Source organism: Carcharodon carcharias, chromosome 7 (genome assembly GCF_017639515.1).
Source record: "Carcharodon carcharias isolate sCarCar2 chromosome 7, sCarCar2.pri, whole genome shotgun sequence".
NCBI classification, from domain to species: Eukaryota; Metazoa; Chordata; class Chondrichthyes; order Lamniformes; family Lamnidae; genus Carcharodon; species Carcharodon carcharias.
In genome coordinates, this window is record NC_054473.1 from 41,347,539 (window position 1) to 41,368,341 (window position 20,803).

Here is a 20,803-nt window from a genome sequence, read left to right on the forward strand (position 1 = left end):
TACCTGTTCATTACGATGAGCTTAATTTTTTGTTTTTGAAGATTGCAAACTTAATGCACAATTGACATAACACTTTGGTTTTGAATCTCTTTCATAAGCTGTTGGGTCTTGAACCCAATTAAAAAAGATTTTATGGGAGTTAATGCTTTGACCATTGTGATGCCAACTTTATGCATGTTTTTGTGCATTTTACTTGTGTGCAGCAAAACTTCCTTTACGCTGATTACAAAATTGTGATGGTTTGAAGCCAGGCCCTTGTGCAAGTGAGACAGTTGTGGAAGAAAGACTAATATGTTGCAAATCCTTCAGCTCTACACCATAGCTTCTTGTGCACTCTTTAAACCATTGATATCCTAGTTTATTGTCTGGCTGAGATACAACTCTTTTATGGGCACTAAATTTCCAGGACAGACTTAGCACAATGTTGCATTTATCTAAAAGGAAAAAAATGTGGTTAATAGTGGCACTGCCTCCATTTAATGTCATAGATGTATCCAAGTGGCTTTTGAATAACCCTCAACACAGTAGAACTTTTAAAAACATAACCGATCCCAAACATCAATAACAGTCCCAGGCCCAAAATGAAGAGGCTTGTTAAAGGATGAAGCAAATAATTGGACTAGTTATTCAATATAATTAGGCTGAAAACCAGGACGGGTAGCAATGACTATGCTATCAACAAGGTGATGGAAGGTATCTTTGGCTATTGCTGTTAAGCAGCACTTATTTACCAATAACCTGATCAATGATGCCCAGTTTGGGTTCCACCAGGGCACTTGACTTCAGACCTCATTTCCATAAATGTCTAGACCAAGGTTGTAGAGCTGAATTTCAGAGGTGAGATGAGTGACTGCCTCTTTATATCAGTAAAGGATCAAGGAACTCTAGCAAAATTTGGTCCATGGGAATCCAGGGCATGAGGAGAGAAACTCCACTGGATGGAGACATTCGAAGCACAAAGATGGTGTGGCTGTTGGAGGCCAAACATCTCAGCCCCAGGACATTGCTGCAGGGGTTCCTCAAGGTAGAATCTGAAGCCCAACCACATTCAACTACTTCAGTTGCTATCACTCCATCATAAGGTCAGAAATGAGGATGTTCACTGCACAGTGTTTAGTATCATCTATAACTCATCAGTTCCCGGAGCAGTCTGTGCATGTATGCAGCAAAGCCTGGACAATATTCAGGCTTGGGTTAACAAGTGGCAGGTAACATAATCATGCCTTACAAGTGGCAGGCAATGATCACCTCCAACAAGAGAATTTAACCATCTCCCCTGACCATTCAATAGCATTACCATCGTTGAATCCTACACTAACAGACTTAGGGACATAGAAACTAGGAGCAGGAGTAGGCCATTTGGCCCTTTGAGCCTGCTCCACCATTCATTATGATCATGGCTGATCATCTAATTCAATAGCCTGCTCCTGCTTTCTCCCCATATCCTTTGATCCCCTTTGCCCCAAGAGTTTTAACTAACTCCTTCTTGAAAACATGCAATGTTTTGGCCTCAACTACTTTCTGTAGTAGCAAATTCCACAAGCTCCCCACTCCTTGGGTGAAGAAATTTCTCATCTCAGTCTCAAATGGTCCAGTGTCCCCAGCTGCCACTCCAACTTCAAAACCTGGGCTTCCAGGAGCTGCAGCTGGAGACACATCCCGTGCACATGCTTGCTCTGGGCACTGGAAGTGTTCCCGGCTTCCCACAGAGCAGGAGGAGCACACCACAGCTTTGAGCTCTCCTGCCATGACTTACCCCTTTAAATTAAATTAAACCTTTTGGAAGATACTTAATATTAAATAATATCAATTACTCTAGGGTCCTTCCCTGCTCCTCATTGTTACAGAATATAGCCCTTACAAACGAACCACAAAATAAGAACTTAAGAACTGTAAGTGATAAAAGTCGTAAATACTTACCCGACTGTACTCTTGTAACTCAAAGGATCACCTTGTTCCCTCCTCACTGAACTGCCTCAGTCACCTCTTCTCCCAGCTCCTTTTCCATTGACAAGAATTTAACTAGACCAGCCATTTAAATGTGACTACAAGAGCAGGTCTAAGGCCGGGATTTCTGCAGCAGCTAACTCATCCTTATTACTCAAAGTCTGTCCACCATTTACAAGTCTCCAGTCAGAAGTGTGATGGAATACTCTCCACTTGCCTGGATGAGTGCAACATCAACACAATATCCAGGGCAAAGCAGCCTGTTTGATCAGCATCCTGTTTGCTTCCTCCACCACTGGCACAGTGGCAGCAGTGTGTACCAACTACAACATCCACAGCAACAGTTCACCAAGCCTGCAAACCCATGGCCTCTACCATCAAGGAGGACATGGGAACACTGACCTGCAACTTCTTCCCCTCCGAGTCATTCACCATTCTGACTTGAAACCATATCACTGTTCTTTCACTGTCATTGGATCAAAATCCAGGAATTCTCTTCCAAACAGCACAGTGTGTGGACTGCAGCAGTTAAAGAAGGCAGTTTGCCACACCACCACCTCGAGAGCAATTAGGGATCAGACAAATGCTGGCCTAGCCAGCAAGGCTCAAACTGCATGAATGTTTTTAAAAAAAGTTTGCAAGTTTTTTTTTGGTTCGTAAGCATGACACACTTTGAAGACGACCACACCTGAAATTTTAACATGAAGCACTTCGCTACAGCAATGGTGTAAAACAAAATTTGACACTGAGCCACATGAGCTATTAAGTTTAGCCAAAAAGTTAGATTCGCAGGAGCATCTTTCCTTGGTGGCAGCAAGATTTAAGGTGGGTATTCTGGAGCTTTGGGCCTAGGCAACTGAAGACAACCACCAATGATTAGTGATAAATCAGAAAAGTAGGGTTGGAGCAGCATGGAGAGAAATAGGCTGGGAATTCTAAAATTTGTAGCATTGTCAAATTGCAAGCCACTTAGTTTTGAATGAGAAGTTTAAAAGGGATACATGATGGGAAGTCAATCGGGAGAGAATTGGAATGGCTTGGTCCAGAAATAAGTCATGGGTCATGGTTTTGGTAGCAGATAAGCTGAGGCAGGTTCAGACTAGTAGTGATAGAATTATGAAGTAAGTAGATGTACACAGATTTTATGACTGTCAGCATCTAGTGATCTTGGAATCCAATCAGTTCTGCAATGTTAATTTTCTACTGGTGTTCTATAATGCACTGAATGGCTCTTGTATAGCTGAAATAGATTCTATTTTCAGAATGTCTGTCTGTTTTAATGCACTTTGGCAACTCATCCAAGCTAGTGACATGGGGCTTTTCCTTAAATAAACACAAGTGGTGTAGCACACCTGTGATCTCAAGGTTGAAAGGCGTTTTTTATTTATTTATGCCTATTTGTAGGAAGTGAAATTCTTGGTGTCTTTTTTATTGCATTGAGTCTTTCATTTATGATGCTTTGTAATTTGCTGAAATCAGTTTTCAGGCTGGCCATTGTACTTCTCCAGGTCTCTTACTCCCCCCCTCCTCTCTCCACCCCCCCCCCCCCCCCCCCCCCCCCCCACCCACCACACCTTGTCACCTATTAACTTAGTGATTTGTTTATTCTGAAAGGGAAGTCGAGAGAATAGAGTCAAAATATAAGTTAAAAAATCTTAAACCTAAAATTTTCCAATTTAGAATTGAAAAAGTACTGGGGATGCTGGAAAACCAAAATACAAACAGAAAATGCTGGAAAAACTAAATCTGACAGCATCTGTGGAGAGAGAGTTAATGTTTTGAGTCTGTATGACTCCTCTTCATGGCTCAAGAGTCATAGCAGACTCAGAACGTTAAACTCTATTTTACCCCTCCACAAATGCTACCAGACCTAGGTTTAAAATGGTTTGCCTGTGGGGGATATATTAATGCTTTCAGTTTTTCAGGCTGATGTCCTAGGTATTTTTTTTTTTGCATATCAAATTCTTTTTTTTTTTTTGCAGGATAGGCTAGAAGCAACAAATGGGAAACAATGTACAATGCAATCTTTTTTCTTAAAGCAATTTGAGCACGATCCAAAATCACCTAAATTAAGTCCAAAAAGTTTTCAAATTCCCTTTTTCCAAAAAGGGCCCAAAGTACTCTGACTAGAATTGGGAGAGGGGTTTGAGGGGTTTATTCAATTTATAACTGTTCTGAATTTTCTTCCTTGCTATGAGCTGGGTAGGATGCTGTTTGAGCCATTTGTGCAGTTGGATCTGTTTTAAATATATTTTTAAAAAGTTGAGATTTTAATGAAACCGTTCCACTGAATATTTATGAAACTATTTTATTTGTTCAATAACTGAAATAAAATATTTTCCTATTTTAGGTTCAAATGTACTACTGGTTGGTGTTCATGGACCCACAATTCCATGTGAGGAAGTATCTGTGAAACATGTTGGAAATGAGCAATATAATGTAACCTATGTAGTGAAGGAGAGGGGAAACTATACGCTGGTTGTAAAATGGGGTGACGAACATATTCCTGGAAGTCCATTCCATATTACAGTTCCTTAAGCAGGACACCTCCCTCTGTCTCTCTCAATCTGGCTACTTCGAATTCAACGCTCCAGTTCAGTATCTTGAGTTTTCAAAAGACATTGCAATTGCACGATGGCTTAAAAGCGACAAAATGGATGCCATTATTCAAAAAAATGCTGTTGAATCAGCAACTTCAAAGAATGGATTGGGTAATAGGTAGAATTGCCATAGCTATTGTATGTAGAAACTGAAAATTGTGTGGATTTATATATAAATATGAACTAAACTGGGTCAATTGTAAAACTGGATTAATGTACTGGGATTTCTTTTTTGCTAGCCCTGTAGTTTAGTCAGTCATAAATAGCTGTCTGGGCTTCAGATGGACTCCAACTCAATGTAAAATGAGGGGATACCATTCTGAAAGTTTTTCTTGGATGCCATGCTTTAGTATAATAATGAAATGAGAGCTAGCTATGCTGCTTGCTACCATTTGATTAGGGGGCACTTGCACTATCTTGGAAGTTTTCCACAAGGAATGTGCAAACTGATCAAAAGATTTTTGCAATATTATTGGCTAAACAAGTGGAGACTCAGGAATTCTGGCCTCAATTTCTGCAAAAGCTGTCCATGCATAAACACTGATCTTAAATTATTTGCTGCTGTGGTTGTCTTTATCACAATTTGCAATGTCTACTGCATGCTCTGTAATATCTGTCATTTTAAATAGAGGACTGGATTGGAATAAGATGGCAGGCAAGGTGAGATTTTGAGCACCCAATTGGTAAATGTAACTTCTGTCACCTAGTCCTACTTCCCCTGAAGCCAATGCTTCTTTAAAAGGTAAATTTGGGGTAACCAGCAAACCAGGCCAGCACCCCCCTTGTTGGACATATTTGGCCAATCACAGATATTTTTCCTTCCTCTTATTGATCAGTATTGCTGCAATTTTAGATGTACTTGGATATTCGTTCTTGGTGCTTCGGCCAAAATGAACCGGCCCCATGCAGCAAAGTTGAAAGTTGCTCACCTGATTCTAGTGCATAATATTTGGGTACAACATGAATAGGTCAGTTTGTCGTACAACTGAATATTTTTGTTTCAGTAGTTTAAAAGCTGCTAAATTGCACAACTGTCTTTTAAAAGCTGAACTTAAATCTATTTATACTCTGGCCTTAATCTTACTAAACATTTTTCTTGAAGCTGATTTTGTTGTCAGACATTGTAACTGAGTTTAAAACCTGGAGAAGAACGGATTGTCATTTTTACAATGCTTTGTGCCTTACTGTGAAAAGCTTAATGTAACTAGAAACTGACTCAATAAACTTCAATAAATACACAATTTTTCACCTGTTTGAAATACATTGTGTTAGTCACTGGTTGGAAATCTAACTCACCATCTTTAGGAAACCTCTGATGCTCCAAAATAAGTGTGCAAACAAACCATCACAGCCTGCCTCATTCATAACTTTTGTGGTTGCTCTGGGTTTCCTAGCAACTGCTTAACACCTGTAAAATATATAGTCCTAGGGAAAAGAAATCCAGTTAAGAAGAAAAACTTGCTAAAGACTCAACTTCATTTGTCACCTATTTGGTGACACATTTATTAACAAGACACTAAAGAATGGATCCTATTGAAGGTATGAATATACTTCATACCATGTATCTGAAAACTGATCAATTTTTCTATTTTGTCTGCTTATACAAGTTTTGCACGTAGTATTGGCACAATAAATGTATTTTATGCTTGTTTAAGTAAGAAGTTGATTATACTCATCACAATATCTCTACCATCTATTTCAAACAACCAAATGGACCAAGTGATTCCAATTTTTCTGACCAAACTGAGTAAAGAAGTAAATGGCAAATTGCACTAAAAATAATTAGATCTCAACTCATTTATTCATTCCACATTCCTAGATTTGCATTGTCTACTTAAGCCTGAGCTATAGAATTTTTTCCTCGTCTTCACTGGAGTTTTACAAGAGCATAAATGTTGAGCATGCATGTCATTCAATGTGATCATGGCTGATCTTCTAACTCAACTCCAATTTCCTGCCTGCCCCCCTTATCTGATTCCCTGAGATCAAAAATCTGTCTCAGCCTTGAATATACTTAACGATGGAGCACCCACAACCCTCTTGAGGTATCAAATTCTAAAGATTTCACAACCTTTTGTGAGTTTCTCCTTGTCTTGGTCATTAAATGATTGGTCCCTTATCCTGAAATTGTGTGCCCTCCCCAATATTCTGGATTCCCCAGCTAGGGGAATCTATCTTTGTGTCTGCCCTGTCAAGCCCCTTCAGAACCTTGTTTCAATGAGATCACCCCTCTCTCAACTCCAGTAAGTATTGGCCCAATTAACTCAACCTCTCATCGGACAACTCCCTCAAATCAGGAACCAATCCAGTGCTCCTTCACTGTTTCATCTCCAAGGCAAGTATATCCTTCTTCAGAGACCAAAACTGCCCAATAATCCAGCTGTGGTCTCAGCAAATCCCCGTACAATTGTATCACGATATCTTTATTGCAAGGGGATTGGAGTACAAGAATAAAGACCAACATGCCATTTGCCTTTCTAATTGTTGCTGTACCTGCATGCTAACTTTGTTCCTTCTATAAGTACACCCAAGACTTTCTGAACATGGACAAAAATGTTGCTTTCCTATTACTACCAAAGTGAATAACATCACTTCCCATATATTCCATCTGCTACCTTGTTGCCCATTCACTTTTATCTTGGCTTTATCTCTTTGAAGCCCCTCTATATCCTCCTCACAACTTACATTCCCACTTAGCTTTGTATTGTCAGCAATCATGGATACATCACTTTCTTTGTCTAAGTCATTTGACATATGTTGTGAATAGCTGAGGTCCCAGCACTAATTCTTGTCATTCCACTGGGTGCAGCCTGGCAATCTGAAAATGCCCTGTTTATCCTACTCTTTGCTTCCAGCCCACTAACTAATCCTCTTTCTATACTAATATATTGCCCCAACTGTGTGTGGCTTTATCTTGCAAATTAACCTTTTGTGTGGCACCTTATCAAATGCCTTTTTGAGAAAACCAAGTACACCAAAACTACTTGTTTCTCTTTATCTACCCAACCAGTTACATTGTCAAAAAAAAACTCTTCCAAATTTGTCAAACCACATTTCCTTTTGTAAAACCATTTTGACTTTGTCTGATCATGCTGTGGTTTTCTAAGTGCATTGTTAAGACTTCCTTGATAGCCCGACATTGGCCAAGTAGAAGCTAATTGGCCTGTAGTTCCCAGTTTTCCTGCTCCCTTGAATAGTGGTAAATTTGCTTCCTGACGTCCAATCTGCTGGGACCATTCTAGACCTTGGGATTTTGGAAATGTTTATAAGTCCTCTACAATGATTTTGTTGCCTTTGTTACAAGCTCCAATTATTTCTTGCTTAACAATCTAGGCCCCCAGCAGTAATTATGCTGTTGGACATAAACTATCTCACCAGCATTTTCTGACTTTTTTTATTTCCAATCTTCACCCATACTGGTTCTAATTGGTCTTCCAAATCAAGATCCATTTTCACTCCTGTCCCTATGTCATCCTTTAAAAATTGGCTACTCCTTTTTCACTCTGCCTTTTTCACTTTTCAAATTGTGTACCCTGGGATGTTTTATTTCCTAATCTTGGTCACTTTGTAATTGGTTCTAATGGTGATTTTAGATCCAAACTTTGTGTCACTAGTTCGCCATCTTAGTGTGAATACTTGCTACTATCCTCTGCATGGACCATTATTCAATGAAGCACTTTTACTGATTTTAAACTCTCTTCATATTCCGTTCTCCATGTCTTTACCCAAATTGCTACATTGCTCTTTTGCCTCTGCCTTAGATTTCTAAATTTCCCTTCACCTGAGCTCCTCTTCCCCCATGTACCCCTCCACCCCAAATTTGGGTTTAAATCCCTAACCACAATCCTAGTTATGCAATTCCCCAGGGCAATGATCTTAGCCCAGTTTAAATGGAGCCCATCCCAACAGCATAGCTCTATCTGCAGTGCTAGTGCTAAACCCAATGAATTAAAACCCTTTCCACACCACACTTTGAGCCATGTGTTTAATTCTCTAACCTGCTTTACTCTGCTAATTGGCATGTGGCTGTTATCAATCCTGAGATGGATTCACCTTTTTGAGGTAATGAGTGTTTAAATCAAAAACAAACTCCTCAAACTGTCAGGCAGAAATAGGAATGATGTTCTACTATGTCTTCGGCTCCTATGTGAACTACAACTGGATCCTCCCATTCCAAGTTTGACTCCAATCACAAAGATGTCTTCAATGTTACACTAGGCAGGCAACAAACAACTTTCAGATCTCCTGGTCACAGCTGCAGAGAAGAGTGTCTGTCCCCTGACTGCACTCTGCCCTATCACTACCACATACCTTTCATTGAACCATGATGCTTTGGTCAGTTTGCCCACCACTCTGCAGTCCTTGTTCTCATCCACACAGGTTGCAAGTACCTGTCCTTTTTTTCAGTCTGATAGTCACGTGTGCACAATCCAGGCCTCCATTCTCTAAGTTTGCATGATCTAGGGAATGCTTTTTTCTTCCGCCCACCACCAACCCCACCCCCCCCCCCCCCCAAACTCCTATTGCCATCTGCCAGCCCAGCAGGATCACTGCACATGTTCAGTACTTGCTAATAGTGTCTTCCTTGAAGCACCATACGCAGTACAATATTTCCAACTGTGCCATTATATCCTCTCTGCTTGTCGTCTTCTGTACCAAGCAGTAAAGCGTTGACTTCCCTTGTTGAGCAATGACTAGTGTTTGCACTTCCAGTTCATGGAAATGTGTCCCTGAGCCAATGAGTGCAGATCATTTCACTCCCTGAAAGGGTGGTGAAGGCAGAAACCCTCATAACATTTAAGAAGTATTTGGATGTGCACTTGTAATGCCATGCCATGCCATACAAGGCTATGGGCCTAGTGCTGGAAAATGGGATTAGAAAAACTAGGTACTTGTTTGACCGGCACAGGCTTGATGGGCCCAAGGGCCTTTTTCTGTACTGTAGACGTCTGACTCCATGACTGTCACCGTTAACCATGACTCCAGCTGCAAGGTTTTTATTATGGCTGACGAGATGCTCAGCTGCTTCCCTAGTAGAAAGTAGAAGTATTGGTTAGAAAGCAGTGTGCAGAGCTGTAGCACTCTGGACGTTTGAGTCAAGTTTGTGGGTTCAAATCCCATTCCAGGATTTGGGTACAACAATCTAGGTTGGCTGTACTGTAGGACAGGAGTTGTTGAATAGAGGTCTAATCGGCTCTTGGGCGGATGTAAAAGGTCACATGGTACTATTTTGAGGAGCAGGGGAGTTATTGCCTGTATTCTGGTCAATGATTATCCCTCAATCAAGTTTTAAAATTACCTGCTCGTTAACACTGCTGTTTGTGGGGACTTGAGCAAGTTGGCTGCTGCATTTCTATTATAACTGAGTACACTTAGGATTTTGGGATATTCTGAGGCTATAGCAATGCAAGTTTTTTTTCCCCCAAACTGTAGCATAATATGCTATTTATCCTTGAACTATGTATAGGCAATGATTTTACTAAACTGGCTACTGTTATCAATTTTTTTGACCACCAGCTGGAATTGAACGCAAGTGGAGGGCAGGCCTGATTTGTTTGATCGATCTAATTCAGCCAATAGATTTCCTGGTTGCATGGAAAAGCAGGCTAGCAGAATTTGTTCATCAAAAGCTCCTGCTTATCTGTTAATGCTATTACTGTCATTTTAATCTGATTGTTGACTGACCATTGTGCAATTCAAGCAACTAAGTGGTTTTTCCTCTAATTCATTAAGGTCCATCTGCAATAACATGAGTAAGTACAATGGTGAGTAGCCAAGATCTTTGGTTAGTGGTTTGAGAAACTGGTTTTTAAACAGTGAAAAATAGTGCTTTAATCTGATTTTCACTACTGTATAATTTTGCTTTTAACAGTTATTGGCTTTTAAGCCTAAATGCTAGTCTTTCCCCACTTGGTTCTGTTGATTTTGGAAAGATTTTTGAAGCACATGGTGAGTATTATTTGAAGTGCGTATCTGAACAGAAGAGAGGTTTGTGTTGTGGCAAAGCTATCCCAGACATCTGATACATAAGGTCAAACCTTGGTTCATAGTAAGTGCTTGTCCATGAAAGCTGACTTTTGCAGTAAGCATGAATAAAAGTATTCAGAGGTAGTCTGCATTGCCACAGCTGTTATAACTCTCTTGTCCATTAAAATATCAAAAAGCAGCCACATTGGTTCTAATTTGTACACTAGTACTATCACTGAAAATATTGAAGAACAGTCTTGCACAGAAAATGATGCTGCAGCTGCTGCAGTATGAACTTAGACCCCACACACTATTCCACATTACATAAATGAAGTTATGATCTTTTTCAAAGTACAAACTTAAAAAAAAAATGCCCCAAATTCCAGATAAGTGATGTCATATAAATAATGGCAATACAATAAATATATTTGGTACTTTTGGCAGATTATGAATACCAGCATGGAAAGTTAACTGGCAATTGTCCATGCAATTTTGCATCAAAAATGCTTAGCAAATGTAAATTGGACTTACGACAATGTTCTAGCAACATGTTCTGAGTACTACCGCACGGCGGTTTAGCAAAACTATCTTTATGCTTCAACATTGAGTGGAAAAATGTTTGAGGTACTGTGCATTCATTGTCTTTCTCATACAAAAGAAAAGCCCAAGTTGTTGAATGCTGGAGACTGAGTAAGTTCACTGCATTGTGTTATTAAGTCAAGTAGACCAGGAAGGTATGAAGTCCATTCCTGGTCGTCTGTGTTAACTAATGCTGGGACGTCACAATTAGCCTTGTCTCTGGCTAAGGAGAGGGGAATAATTAACTAGGGTTTCTGTTTCTGATTGCTCTGCAGTGACCACCATCTGGAAAGTAAGACTCTGTTTGGTTGAGATTTCTCTCTTTCCTCCACCAATCCATTCCCCTAGTCAAATGGCTTTGCAGCTGTCACTTTTCAGGCCCAAATGAACAGCCACTTTTTGAAATAAAAAAATTCCATTGTATCTTATTTTAGAAAACTGGTCTAAATTCTCATGCTTTGAGGTTACTCGCATTCCAAGAATCTGAATGTAGCCATGTAGGTGTTTGTAACGGGCAAGGTACAAACCGTATCCAACCAACTCATGTTTACAAAACTTTAACACCATGTTCAACATTAGATTTGATTCTGCAATTGGACATTTGCTAAATAATCCTTTGTGTGCTAAAAATTACGCTGCCAATCAATTGAAGTGGAGCATGTGTGTGTACTGGAAGTTATGTTTATTAGTACACAGGATCTTGTTCTTCGCAGATAGAAAGCCCATGTACACACATTATGCCTGTTTTTGCTAAACAAAATAAGAGAGCATTCGCTGGCTCATTCCTCAGGGCAATGCCCTGAACATTCAGCCAAGCTGCCTGGTTTAAATTTCAAACGATGTTTGGCAGTTAACTGTCAGTCACCATTAACTGGTGCATTCTCCATGGCAATCATTCTGTCAATCAGTGTCCACTTGCCAACCGATCAGCATTCTGTTCTCATACAATATAAAGTTGTTGCTTTCCCTGACATTGGTATTCTGGTGATTGTCCTGATGAGTGCAAGATGAAAAACTTTGACATTGTTTTTTTTCTAGCAATTCTCAAGTTCTGCGCTACCAAACAATCACTTAGAAAATCATAGTGTGATCAGACAAAGAAAATAGAGTTTTACAAAAGGGAAAGTGTACTTGACAGATTGATAGTTTTTTTTGGAGGATGTAACAAGTAGAATAAATAAAGACGAACCAATAGATCTGTAATATTCTTGGATTTCCAAAAAAGACATTTGATACGGTGCCACCCAAAGTTAATATGCAAGATGGGGTGCATTGAGTTGGGGGTGATATATTAGGATTGGTGGAGGATTTGATGATGGAGAAGAAGAAAGGAGTAGAGGCAAATGTAGCATTTTCACATTGGCAGGCTGAGACTAGTGGAACGCTCAAGGATTAATTCTGGGGCCTTGGCTATTTACAACCCACTTCAATTGCTGAGAGAGATAGAAAGTAATGTATCTAAGTTGTTTACGATACAAAGCCAGATGGGAATGCAAGTTGTGAGGAGGACGCATAAAGGGAGCAATAAGATATAGACAGGTTAAGTGAGTGGGTAACAAGGTAGCAGGTGGAGTATCATGTGGGGAAGTGCGTGGTTTCTCACTTTGATAATAAGAATAGAAGAGCAGAATGTCTTTCAAAAGGCCTGACATTTGTAAATGATGTTGTTCAGAGTGAATTTGCTTTGCTCAAAAGGAATGCAAGAAGTTAGCATGCAGGTACTGCAAACAGTTTGGAAAGCAAATGGAATGTCTTTTAAACATTTTCTTTTAAGGGACTTGGGCATCACTGCCTTGGTTAACTTTATTACCAACCCTTAATTGCCCTTGAAGGTTGTGTTGAGCTGCAATCCATGTTGACCTTTATTCAAGGAGATTGGACTACAAGAATAAAGGAATATTACCACAATTGTGTGGGGCTTTGGTGAGACCACAGCTGATGTATTGTGCACAGTTTGGACCTCTGAAGAATGACATACTTACTTTGGAGGCAGAACAGTGAACATATGAAGATACCAAATAGCAGAATTAGGTCATTTGGCCCCTCGAGTCAGCTCTGCCATTCAATACAATCACTGCTGATCTATTTGTGTCTCGAGTTCCATACAACTTTCTGCCCCCAATAACCTTTTGACACCCTTGTCTAAGGAAAGTCTATGTACCTCCACCTTTAAAAATATTCAATGACCCCGCCTCCATCCCCTTCTGAGGCAGAGTGTTCAACCCTTAAAGAAAAAATTTCTCCTCCATCCTAAAAGGGAAACCCCTAATTTTAAAACAGTGCCCCCTAGTTCTGGATTCCCCACAAGAGGAACCATCCTTTCCATATCCACCTTGGCAATACCATTCAGGATCTCAAAGTTCAATAAATCTCCAGTGGAAATGGCTGTCTAACCTTTCCATTTAAGACAACCCACTCAATCCAGGTATCCAATGCATTTACATCCTTCTTTAAATAAGACCAAAATGGCGTACACTATTTGAGATGTGGTCTCACCAATGCCCTGTATAACTCAAGCATAACATCCTTTCTTTTATGTTCAATTCCCCTCAATAAAGGATAGCATTCCATTAGCTGCCTTCATAACTTGCTGTACCTGCATAGTAACTTTTTGTGACTCAGGTACTATAACACCTAGGTCCCTCTGTAGTTGTTCTGTTTAAATAATACTCTGCTTTTTTTTTTCTTCCTGCCAAAGTGAACAACTTCACATTTTACCACATTATACTCCATCTGCCATATTTTTTCCCACTCACTCAACCTAGCTATATCTGTCTGCAACCTCATGTTGTCTTCACAACATACTTTCCTACCAACCTTTGTGTCATCTGCAAATTTAGCTATCATGCCTTCACTCCTCTCATCTAAGTCATTGATATAAATTGTAAAAAGTTGAGCCCCCAGCACAGACCCCTGTGGGACTCCACTCGTCACATCCTGCCAATCAGAAATAGTTCTATTTATGCATTATCTGTTTTCTGCCAGCCAGCTAATCTTCTATCCATGCTAAAATGTTAGTTCCTACACACTAGCCTTTGATGTGGCACCTTATCAAATGCCTCCTGGAAATCTAAGTACAGCACATCTACAGGCTCCCCTTTAGCCACAGCGCATGTTACTCCTTCAAAGAACTCCAATAAATTGGTTAAATATGATTTCCCTTTCTAAAAACCATGTTGAGTAAACATGGATGCTGGCTTAACATGTAAGGTATGAAGGGAATTTGTACTTTTAGATAAATGAAGGGATTTGGATTTCAAAGGGATTGTAGACTGTTTACAACCAGCCAGATAAACAAGGGTAAGGGGTGTGTTTATTCTTTCCAATCAATGATAGTTTCATAGTCACCATTACTGAGACCAGGAAGATGCAGTTTCAAAGAGATATGAAAAGTATAATTTATATATTAAAAAGAGAGAAACATATATAAAGGAGAATGAAAAGCTATGTGGAAGGAAAGCCATGCAAGATCTAACAGGAGTGTATGAAATAGCCTAAGTCTGCTATATAATGAAACTGATGTTGGGGAAAAGCCATTTAGAATTCCATTGTCAAGTGGGGATTGTGCTAATTTGCTGGTTCTGTTTTAACTCAAATCTATTTTGGACCATTGCCTTAAATGGGGTATAACTGGGGGTCAGGTTAATTAGGAATTTCAGGAGCTGTTATAGTAGAAAGTAATTGTAGTCTTATGTAGGTGCTTGAAATCTTTTGTTAATAAATATTTTAATTTGATTTTTAAAATCTCAAGGTCTTGGTGGACTTAATACTTCTGAATTCAGTGCACACATCTCATAGTAAATACAAATTACAGCATCATTGTAATAGCATGACCAAGTTTCCCTTGTAGATTTGGTCCATCTGGCGCACATAATCTGCCACATCACCACATTACTTTTCTCTTCTCCATATATCTGTAGAAACTCTTGCTATCCATTTTTACATTTCTAGCTAGCTTCCTGTCATACTCTAATTTCTTTCTCCTGATTAACCTTTTAGTCATTCTCTGCCGTTCTTTGTATTCTGCTAATTGTTGTGGAGTTATATGCTTTTTCCTGAAATTTGATGTTTTCCTTAACTTTAGTTAACCATGGATGATGGGTCCACCCTTTAGAATTTTTCCTACAGCAGGAATATACTCATCTAAGTATTCTGAAATATCCTCTCAATCCCCCCGCCCCCTTCATTTATCTCCAGGTATGTGAAAGGCAGGGGTGGGGTTGTTTGGGTTATGTCCAGGTGAAGAGGCTCACAGGGAGTGGTCAGAGGAGTCAATTGTTGACCCCTGGGGAGAAAACTCAGGGTGGGTGTGGTACAAGGGAATTGTCAGGGTTACAGGGAGTAGAGGGAGCCAGTAGGATGACAGTGTGTGATGGTGTGTGACAGGTCAGCAAGGGTTGTTGGTGGGGACGTGAAGGTAGACATAGGCCTGGGAGGTGGCAGATCACTGTGTATGGGGGTGGGGTTTTCATGGAGGAAGGGAATGTGAGCTTTTACCTGGATTTTTTTTTCTTCATTCTTTCCTGGAATGTGAACATCACTGACATTGCCAGCATTTGTTGTCATCCCTAACTGCACTTGAACTGAGTGGCTTGCTGGGCCATTTCAAAAGGCAGTTCAGAAGGAGTCATGTTGCTGTGGGTCTGGAGTCCCATGTAGGCCAGACCAGGTAAGGACCGCAAATTTCCTTCCCTAAAGACATTAGTGAACCAGATGGGTTTTTACGACAATAGACGATTGTTTCATGGTCACCATTAGTGAGACTAGTATTCAATTCCAGACTTAATTAATTTAATTTAAATTCAGCTGCTGTGGTGGGATTTGAACCCACGTTCCCAGAGCATAGTCTTGGCCTCTGAATTACTATCCCAATGACATTACCACTACACCACCATCTCCCCATTATCAAAGGAAAAGAGTTTGGGTTGGAGGTTGACAATGGGGAGGTCAAAGGAGATGGGGGAGAGGCATGGGTGACTGAGGGAGGGAAAATGGTGCAGGAGTGCAGAGAAATGGCCACAAGCACCATGCTGGTCTGGTCAAAACTAAGCAGAGCCTCATATTGGAGGTTCTGAGATGCTGCATGGAAGTTGGATCAGAGGGTGGGCAAAGATGCAGGAGCTGTGTTGGGGGTGGAGGTGCTACTTGGCCTACTACTTCTAGGTGCTGCCCCAATATCTGCAACAGGAGCAGAGACAGCTGACTAGTTGGCCCTGTTGCCTTTGATGACTTTGGCGGCCGTCCTCTGGATAGCTGAGGCCTGGAGGACCTCTGCTTCCTTTTGGTTGTCCTCCTGTGAGCCAGGTGCTCCCTCTGCGCTGACAGAGGACGAGGTTGAAGGGGTCACAGGCAAAGAGGATTCAGAGATTTGGGCAACCTCTGATGCCTGAGTGGATGAGCCATGGGTGTCCAGCTGTTGCTGCTGCTCCAATAGTATGGGGCATTCAGACACCCTGACTCCTTGAGGGGAAGGTGCACCCGGAGGGGCATTGAGGTATCCTGTCCCCCTCTTGCGTGCCAACTACAACAACTCCCCCTTGGCTACTGTGGTGGAGTGCAGGTCCGTGCGCATCTCCGGCAGGATTTTCTGGACTAGAGTTTCCAGGGAGTCCAACATCAACCCCACTGAGACCTCAATGCACACACAGGGCGACACCCACATCAGAGAGCAGGTGGACAGGCTCCTTCGACTTGCATGCCACTCTGTTGAGGACCTCTAACACCTCTGCCTGATGTTCCCTGGCCTCTTGCTGACTCTCCATCATTAGTTGGAAGGCCGATTCCAGAGGCCCATCATTGGTCTCGGACCTCGCAGATGCCTCTTCCCCCAGAAGTCCTCCAGGTGCTAGTGAGATTACTTGACCCTGCCTCCTTCTGCTGCAAACGTGTCCGTGCGGTGATCACCAGATTGTGAGACCCTTCCTAAGCTATAACCTAAAACTATCGAGATGTGAATCCCTGGGTTGGTGGAGGGTGCAGTGGTCTGCTCTGATGCCCATACAGGTACACATCTCCTCTCTTGTCCTCTCTCCTGGCTCCTCTCTGGGCTAGGGTTTCTGCTGAGGCCTGACAGGGAGTCCTCAACTCGGGCCTTGGCCTTTTCCTGGTGGCACCTGTAAGTGAGAGAGAAGAGAGCAAATGACAGCATGAGCTCCTCCAACATGGGGGCACAGTTGGCCCTCAGATTTCAATACCGAGGATAGATCCTTACCAGGTGGATGCCCAAGTCCAAGCTTCACGTTGCCAACTGCCCAGCCCTGCTCCATGGCTGCCAGCTGAGCTGCCCTCTCTTTGAACTCAGTAAGAAACCTCAGATGTGGGTGCCCCACCCACCATCTTGCCCCATTCCCAACGGTTGTGCCTCATCATTTTCTGCTCAAAGTCAACAGGAAAGTTGTTTGAGAGAATTGTATGTTGCATCCATTCATACATTACATTTTGATGTCCAATTCTCATTCCTCTATTATTAGATAGCTCACTGTTATATGGAATGGTATTACTCCACTGCAGTTTGTCCAGAAAGGTTGGGGGCCAGTTCCCTCCAGAGTGCTGAGGCTATCCACATGCAAGGAGAAGGCTCAGATAGGCATCGGATTTGTGGAGATTGCTGGTGCTCTCTGTGCCTAAGCCCATCTCTTCTTCCCCACCCCCCCTCCCAACTCCCTATCACCCCCCTGCTTCCATACCATGATCTCTGTATGTGGAAGGGTAAAGGTGGCGCAGTGGTCACCCCACCGCTGAGTGAATGAATTGCAGTGGGGCTATGAGGCACAACTATGCCGTTGCCACTGAGACCCATGTACCCTGATACATTGGTCTCATTGTGGTTGGTGTGAGCAACTGAAGATTCACTTACCCTGGTGGAGCAAATGAGGTCATTCATTCTTTTGCAGCATTGTATTGCTGACCTGCTCTGGACAGCCTGGGCACTCATGCCATCAGCCACCTGCACCCATGCAGGGTTGGCTCAGCCTCTTATTCCCATCAGCCAGGTACAGTACTTTCCTCTGAACTGTGACATGGTCCAGCTAGGAGGATGTGCAGGACGATGTCACTGGACTTTGGAACTTCACCTCCCCTTCCAGACAGCTCTGTAGTTTGTATTTTCAGTGAGGATGTCTGGGTGCCTTTTAAATATGGCGCCCGGGTACGACGGCAGAGCGCATGCCATTCAGCCCGCCCTGCTGTGCAAGACGCTGGGAAACCTCCAACTACATAATTCGCGATGCTGAAAGATACTGTGGGATTTCCCATTGGCCTCTGCAGTGGGAAACACTCCCCGTCCCCACCCCTGTAACGGTACTTAGTCCTGGATGGGAGAATTCTGCCCTGAGTTTGAATGTTTCAGGGATATCTTAGAAATCCTTCCCCCTGGCTGAATGCCTACTCCTGCTCCTAAGTCCTATGTTCAACATCCATCCCCATGGCAACCTGAATCAAAAGGACCTTGTATCCAGGCAGAAATGCTGATTAGCTATCCTTGAGATCCCAACTCTTTTTCATATTGGAAGTAAATGGATAGTTTAAAGCATTACTGTTTTACATCTGGGCATTCTCAACAACTCCCTGGGATTTTGGAGACTACCAGTTTAATGCTGCTGCCATTGTCTCCAAGTGTGAAGTTCCCAGCAAAACAAACTGGTCCTCCTTTTAATCTTTAATAGCTTCGTCACCCAGGCCTGTTGTTAGGCAAACCTCAGAACAGGTTACATGACCCCTTTCATTTTACCCTAAATTAAAGGCACAGTCCTGAAATATAACAAACTTATAGAATTATAAAACTGAAGGACAAATAGGGAGACGAGTAGAAATTATACTGCTGACCTGTACAGTTTGGTGTATGGCTTTCCGCATGCTGTCCTCTGAGACCCTTCCACAACTTTTGCTGAAAGGCTATGGCCAGAAAAGTCATTTTGTGACTTTCTTCCTGCACATGTGTAATCACTACTTGTTGCGGTGCTGCCTATCCCTGCAGATTCTGGGCAAACATCTTGAGGCAATTCTCTGTTCCAGATGTAGTAGCTCTGACTCCCAATACATTACTACACTGCTGAAGTTGGAGTTGCTATCAGGGGCAGTGCTTTATGTAAAGGGGACAATATGCAAGTTTGGAAATCGTTAATTGCAGTGCATGACATTGGAAAGCAGTTAGGTTTTCAGTTTCTATCTAGAATGGAATTACTTAATCAAATCTGCTTGTTGAACACTGAGGAAGTAGAATATAGCACTAGGGCTAATGCAAACCGTCAAGTGAACTTTATCATGAGTAAAGGTTCAGTTGATACTGAAATTTGGGAGTTATTGTACAGGTGGATAGGGAGTCAAGATATTGAGCTAGGGTGATCACACAAGTCAGGGAGAGTGTGTAAGAAAGAGATTTTAAAGTAGGGAGTGAATTATGGGAGAACAATTTCTGAAAATGATAGAGAAATAGGAAAATTTCAGGCATTGAACTTCAATGCCCACCAGCTTCATTTGTAACAGTTCCTCCAATGTACATTTAAAATACTTCCTTTCCCATCGGAAAGGTGGAGGTGGAGAAGGTCAGGTCAAATGTAAATGAGTGGGAAAGTGTTCAGAATGTTTTTGAAAGGGAGAACAGGAGGTAAGGTGGATTTTGAGAGCAATGTTTGAGGGCAACATGTGTGGGCAACTAATTGGATTGAAGAGAACAGTACGTGCAGTGAACTGGTTCAAGCAAGGTAAGAGTTGAAGAAGGTTCCTGGGACAGCCTGGAGCTGAGGCCTTGGAGCCATTCAAAGTAAAGGCAAGAATTTGATTTTAATACAGCTGTCATTGTAGAAGCCAAACATTTCCACATTCAACATGTAGTTGATCAGAAAATTTGTATAGGAGACAAGTTAATTCCCTATTGGATACACCAGTTGGTAGTGTAGTGTAAGATCTACCTCTGGAACACCACACATCTTGGAATCAGTGTGCAACATTTTGACAGGATCTAGGAAAGCTATACTTGAGCACTGACCCTTAGCACTTCTTCCCTTTTTGACGACAATCTCTCATTTTAGGGCCAAAAGGAAGCTGCTAGTTTGTCACCTGACTTCTGATTGTAAAAACCCTTAAGTTGGAGGCATGTACAATTTCTAAGTCATGAGCAGGATGAATGAACTCTTCAGATTGTCTTCAAGGCCATGTAATTGTGCATAGTGGTAAACCCAGAGCACTTAGATTATGTGGCTGCAACCTGCAAAGTTTTGTGCTTTTGTGTTTCATAATGATTCCGTTTACGATTGTGGCTTTTATTCTGTTGGGATAGAGGGTTATGCTGAGCATTACTTTTAATTAAATGGCCTGTTAACCCCATTAATAATGCACCATTAAAAAGCACTCCAGATATGGACATTTGTGTTTCAACTGTTAAGTTGTCCAACTACTATTGAAAAAACATCAAATTAACAAAATGTTTGTGAGAAAGTGAAGTGTCAAGGGGACTAGTTAAAGATGGCAATAAGGTTCACAAGGGTTAGAGAAGACCAGGTAAATTAGAAGACATTAATGGGGTAACACCAAGCTTTTTGTTAAAAACAAAAATAAAAACAAAAAAACTGCGGATGCTGGAAATCCAAAACAAAAACAAAAACAGAATTACCTGGAAAAACTCAGCGGGTCTGGCAGCATCGGCGGAGAAGAAAAGAGTTGACGTTTCGAGTCCTCATGACCCTTCGACAGAACTTGAGTTCGAGTCCAAG

The 20,803-nt window shown here is 41.6% G+C and overlaps 1 protein-coding gene across 1 annotated transcript in view; it reads left to right on the plus strand.

Moving 5' to 3' along the window:
- Positions 1 to 5,785, plus strand: part of LOC121279634 (filamin-B) — a 175,024-nt gene extending 169,239 nt beyond the window's left edge. The window contains exon 47 of the mRNA XM_041190826.1: positions 4,298 to 5,785. Within this exon, the coding sequence (XP_041046760.1) occupies positions 4,298 to 4,485 (188 nt within the window). The 3' untranslated portion in view covers positions 4,486 to 5,785. The remainder of the gene's footprint in view (positions 1 to 4,297) is intronic.
- The last annotated feature ends 15,018 nt before the right edge of the window (positions 5,786 to 20,803 follow it).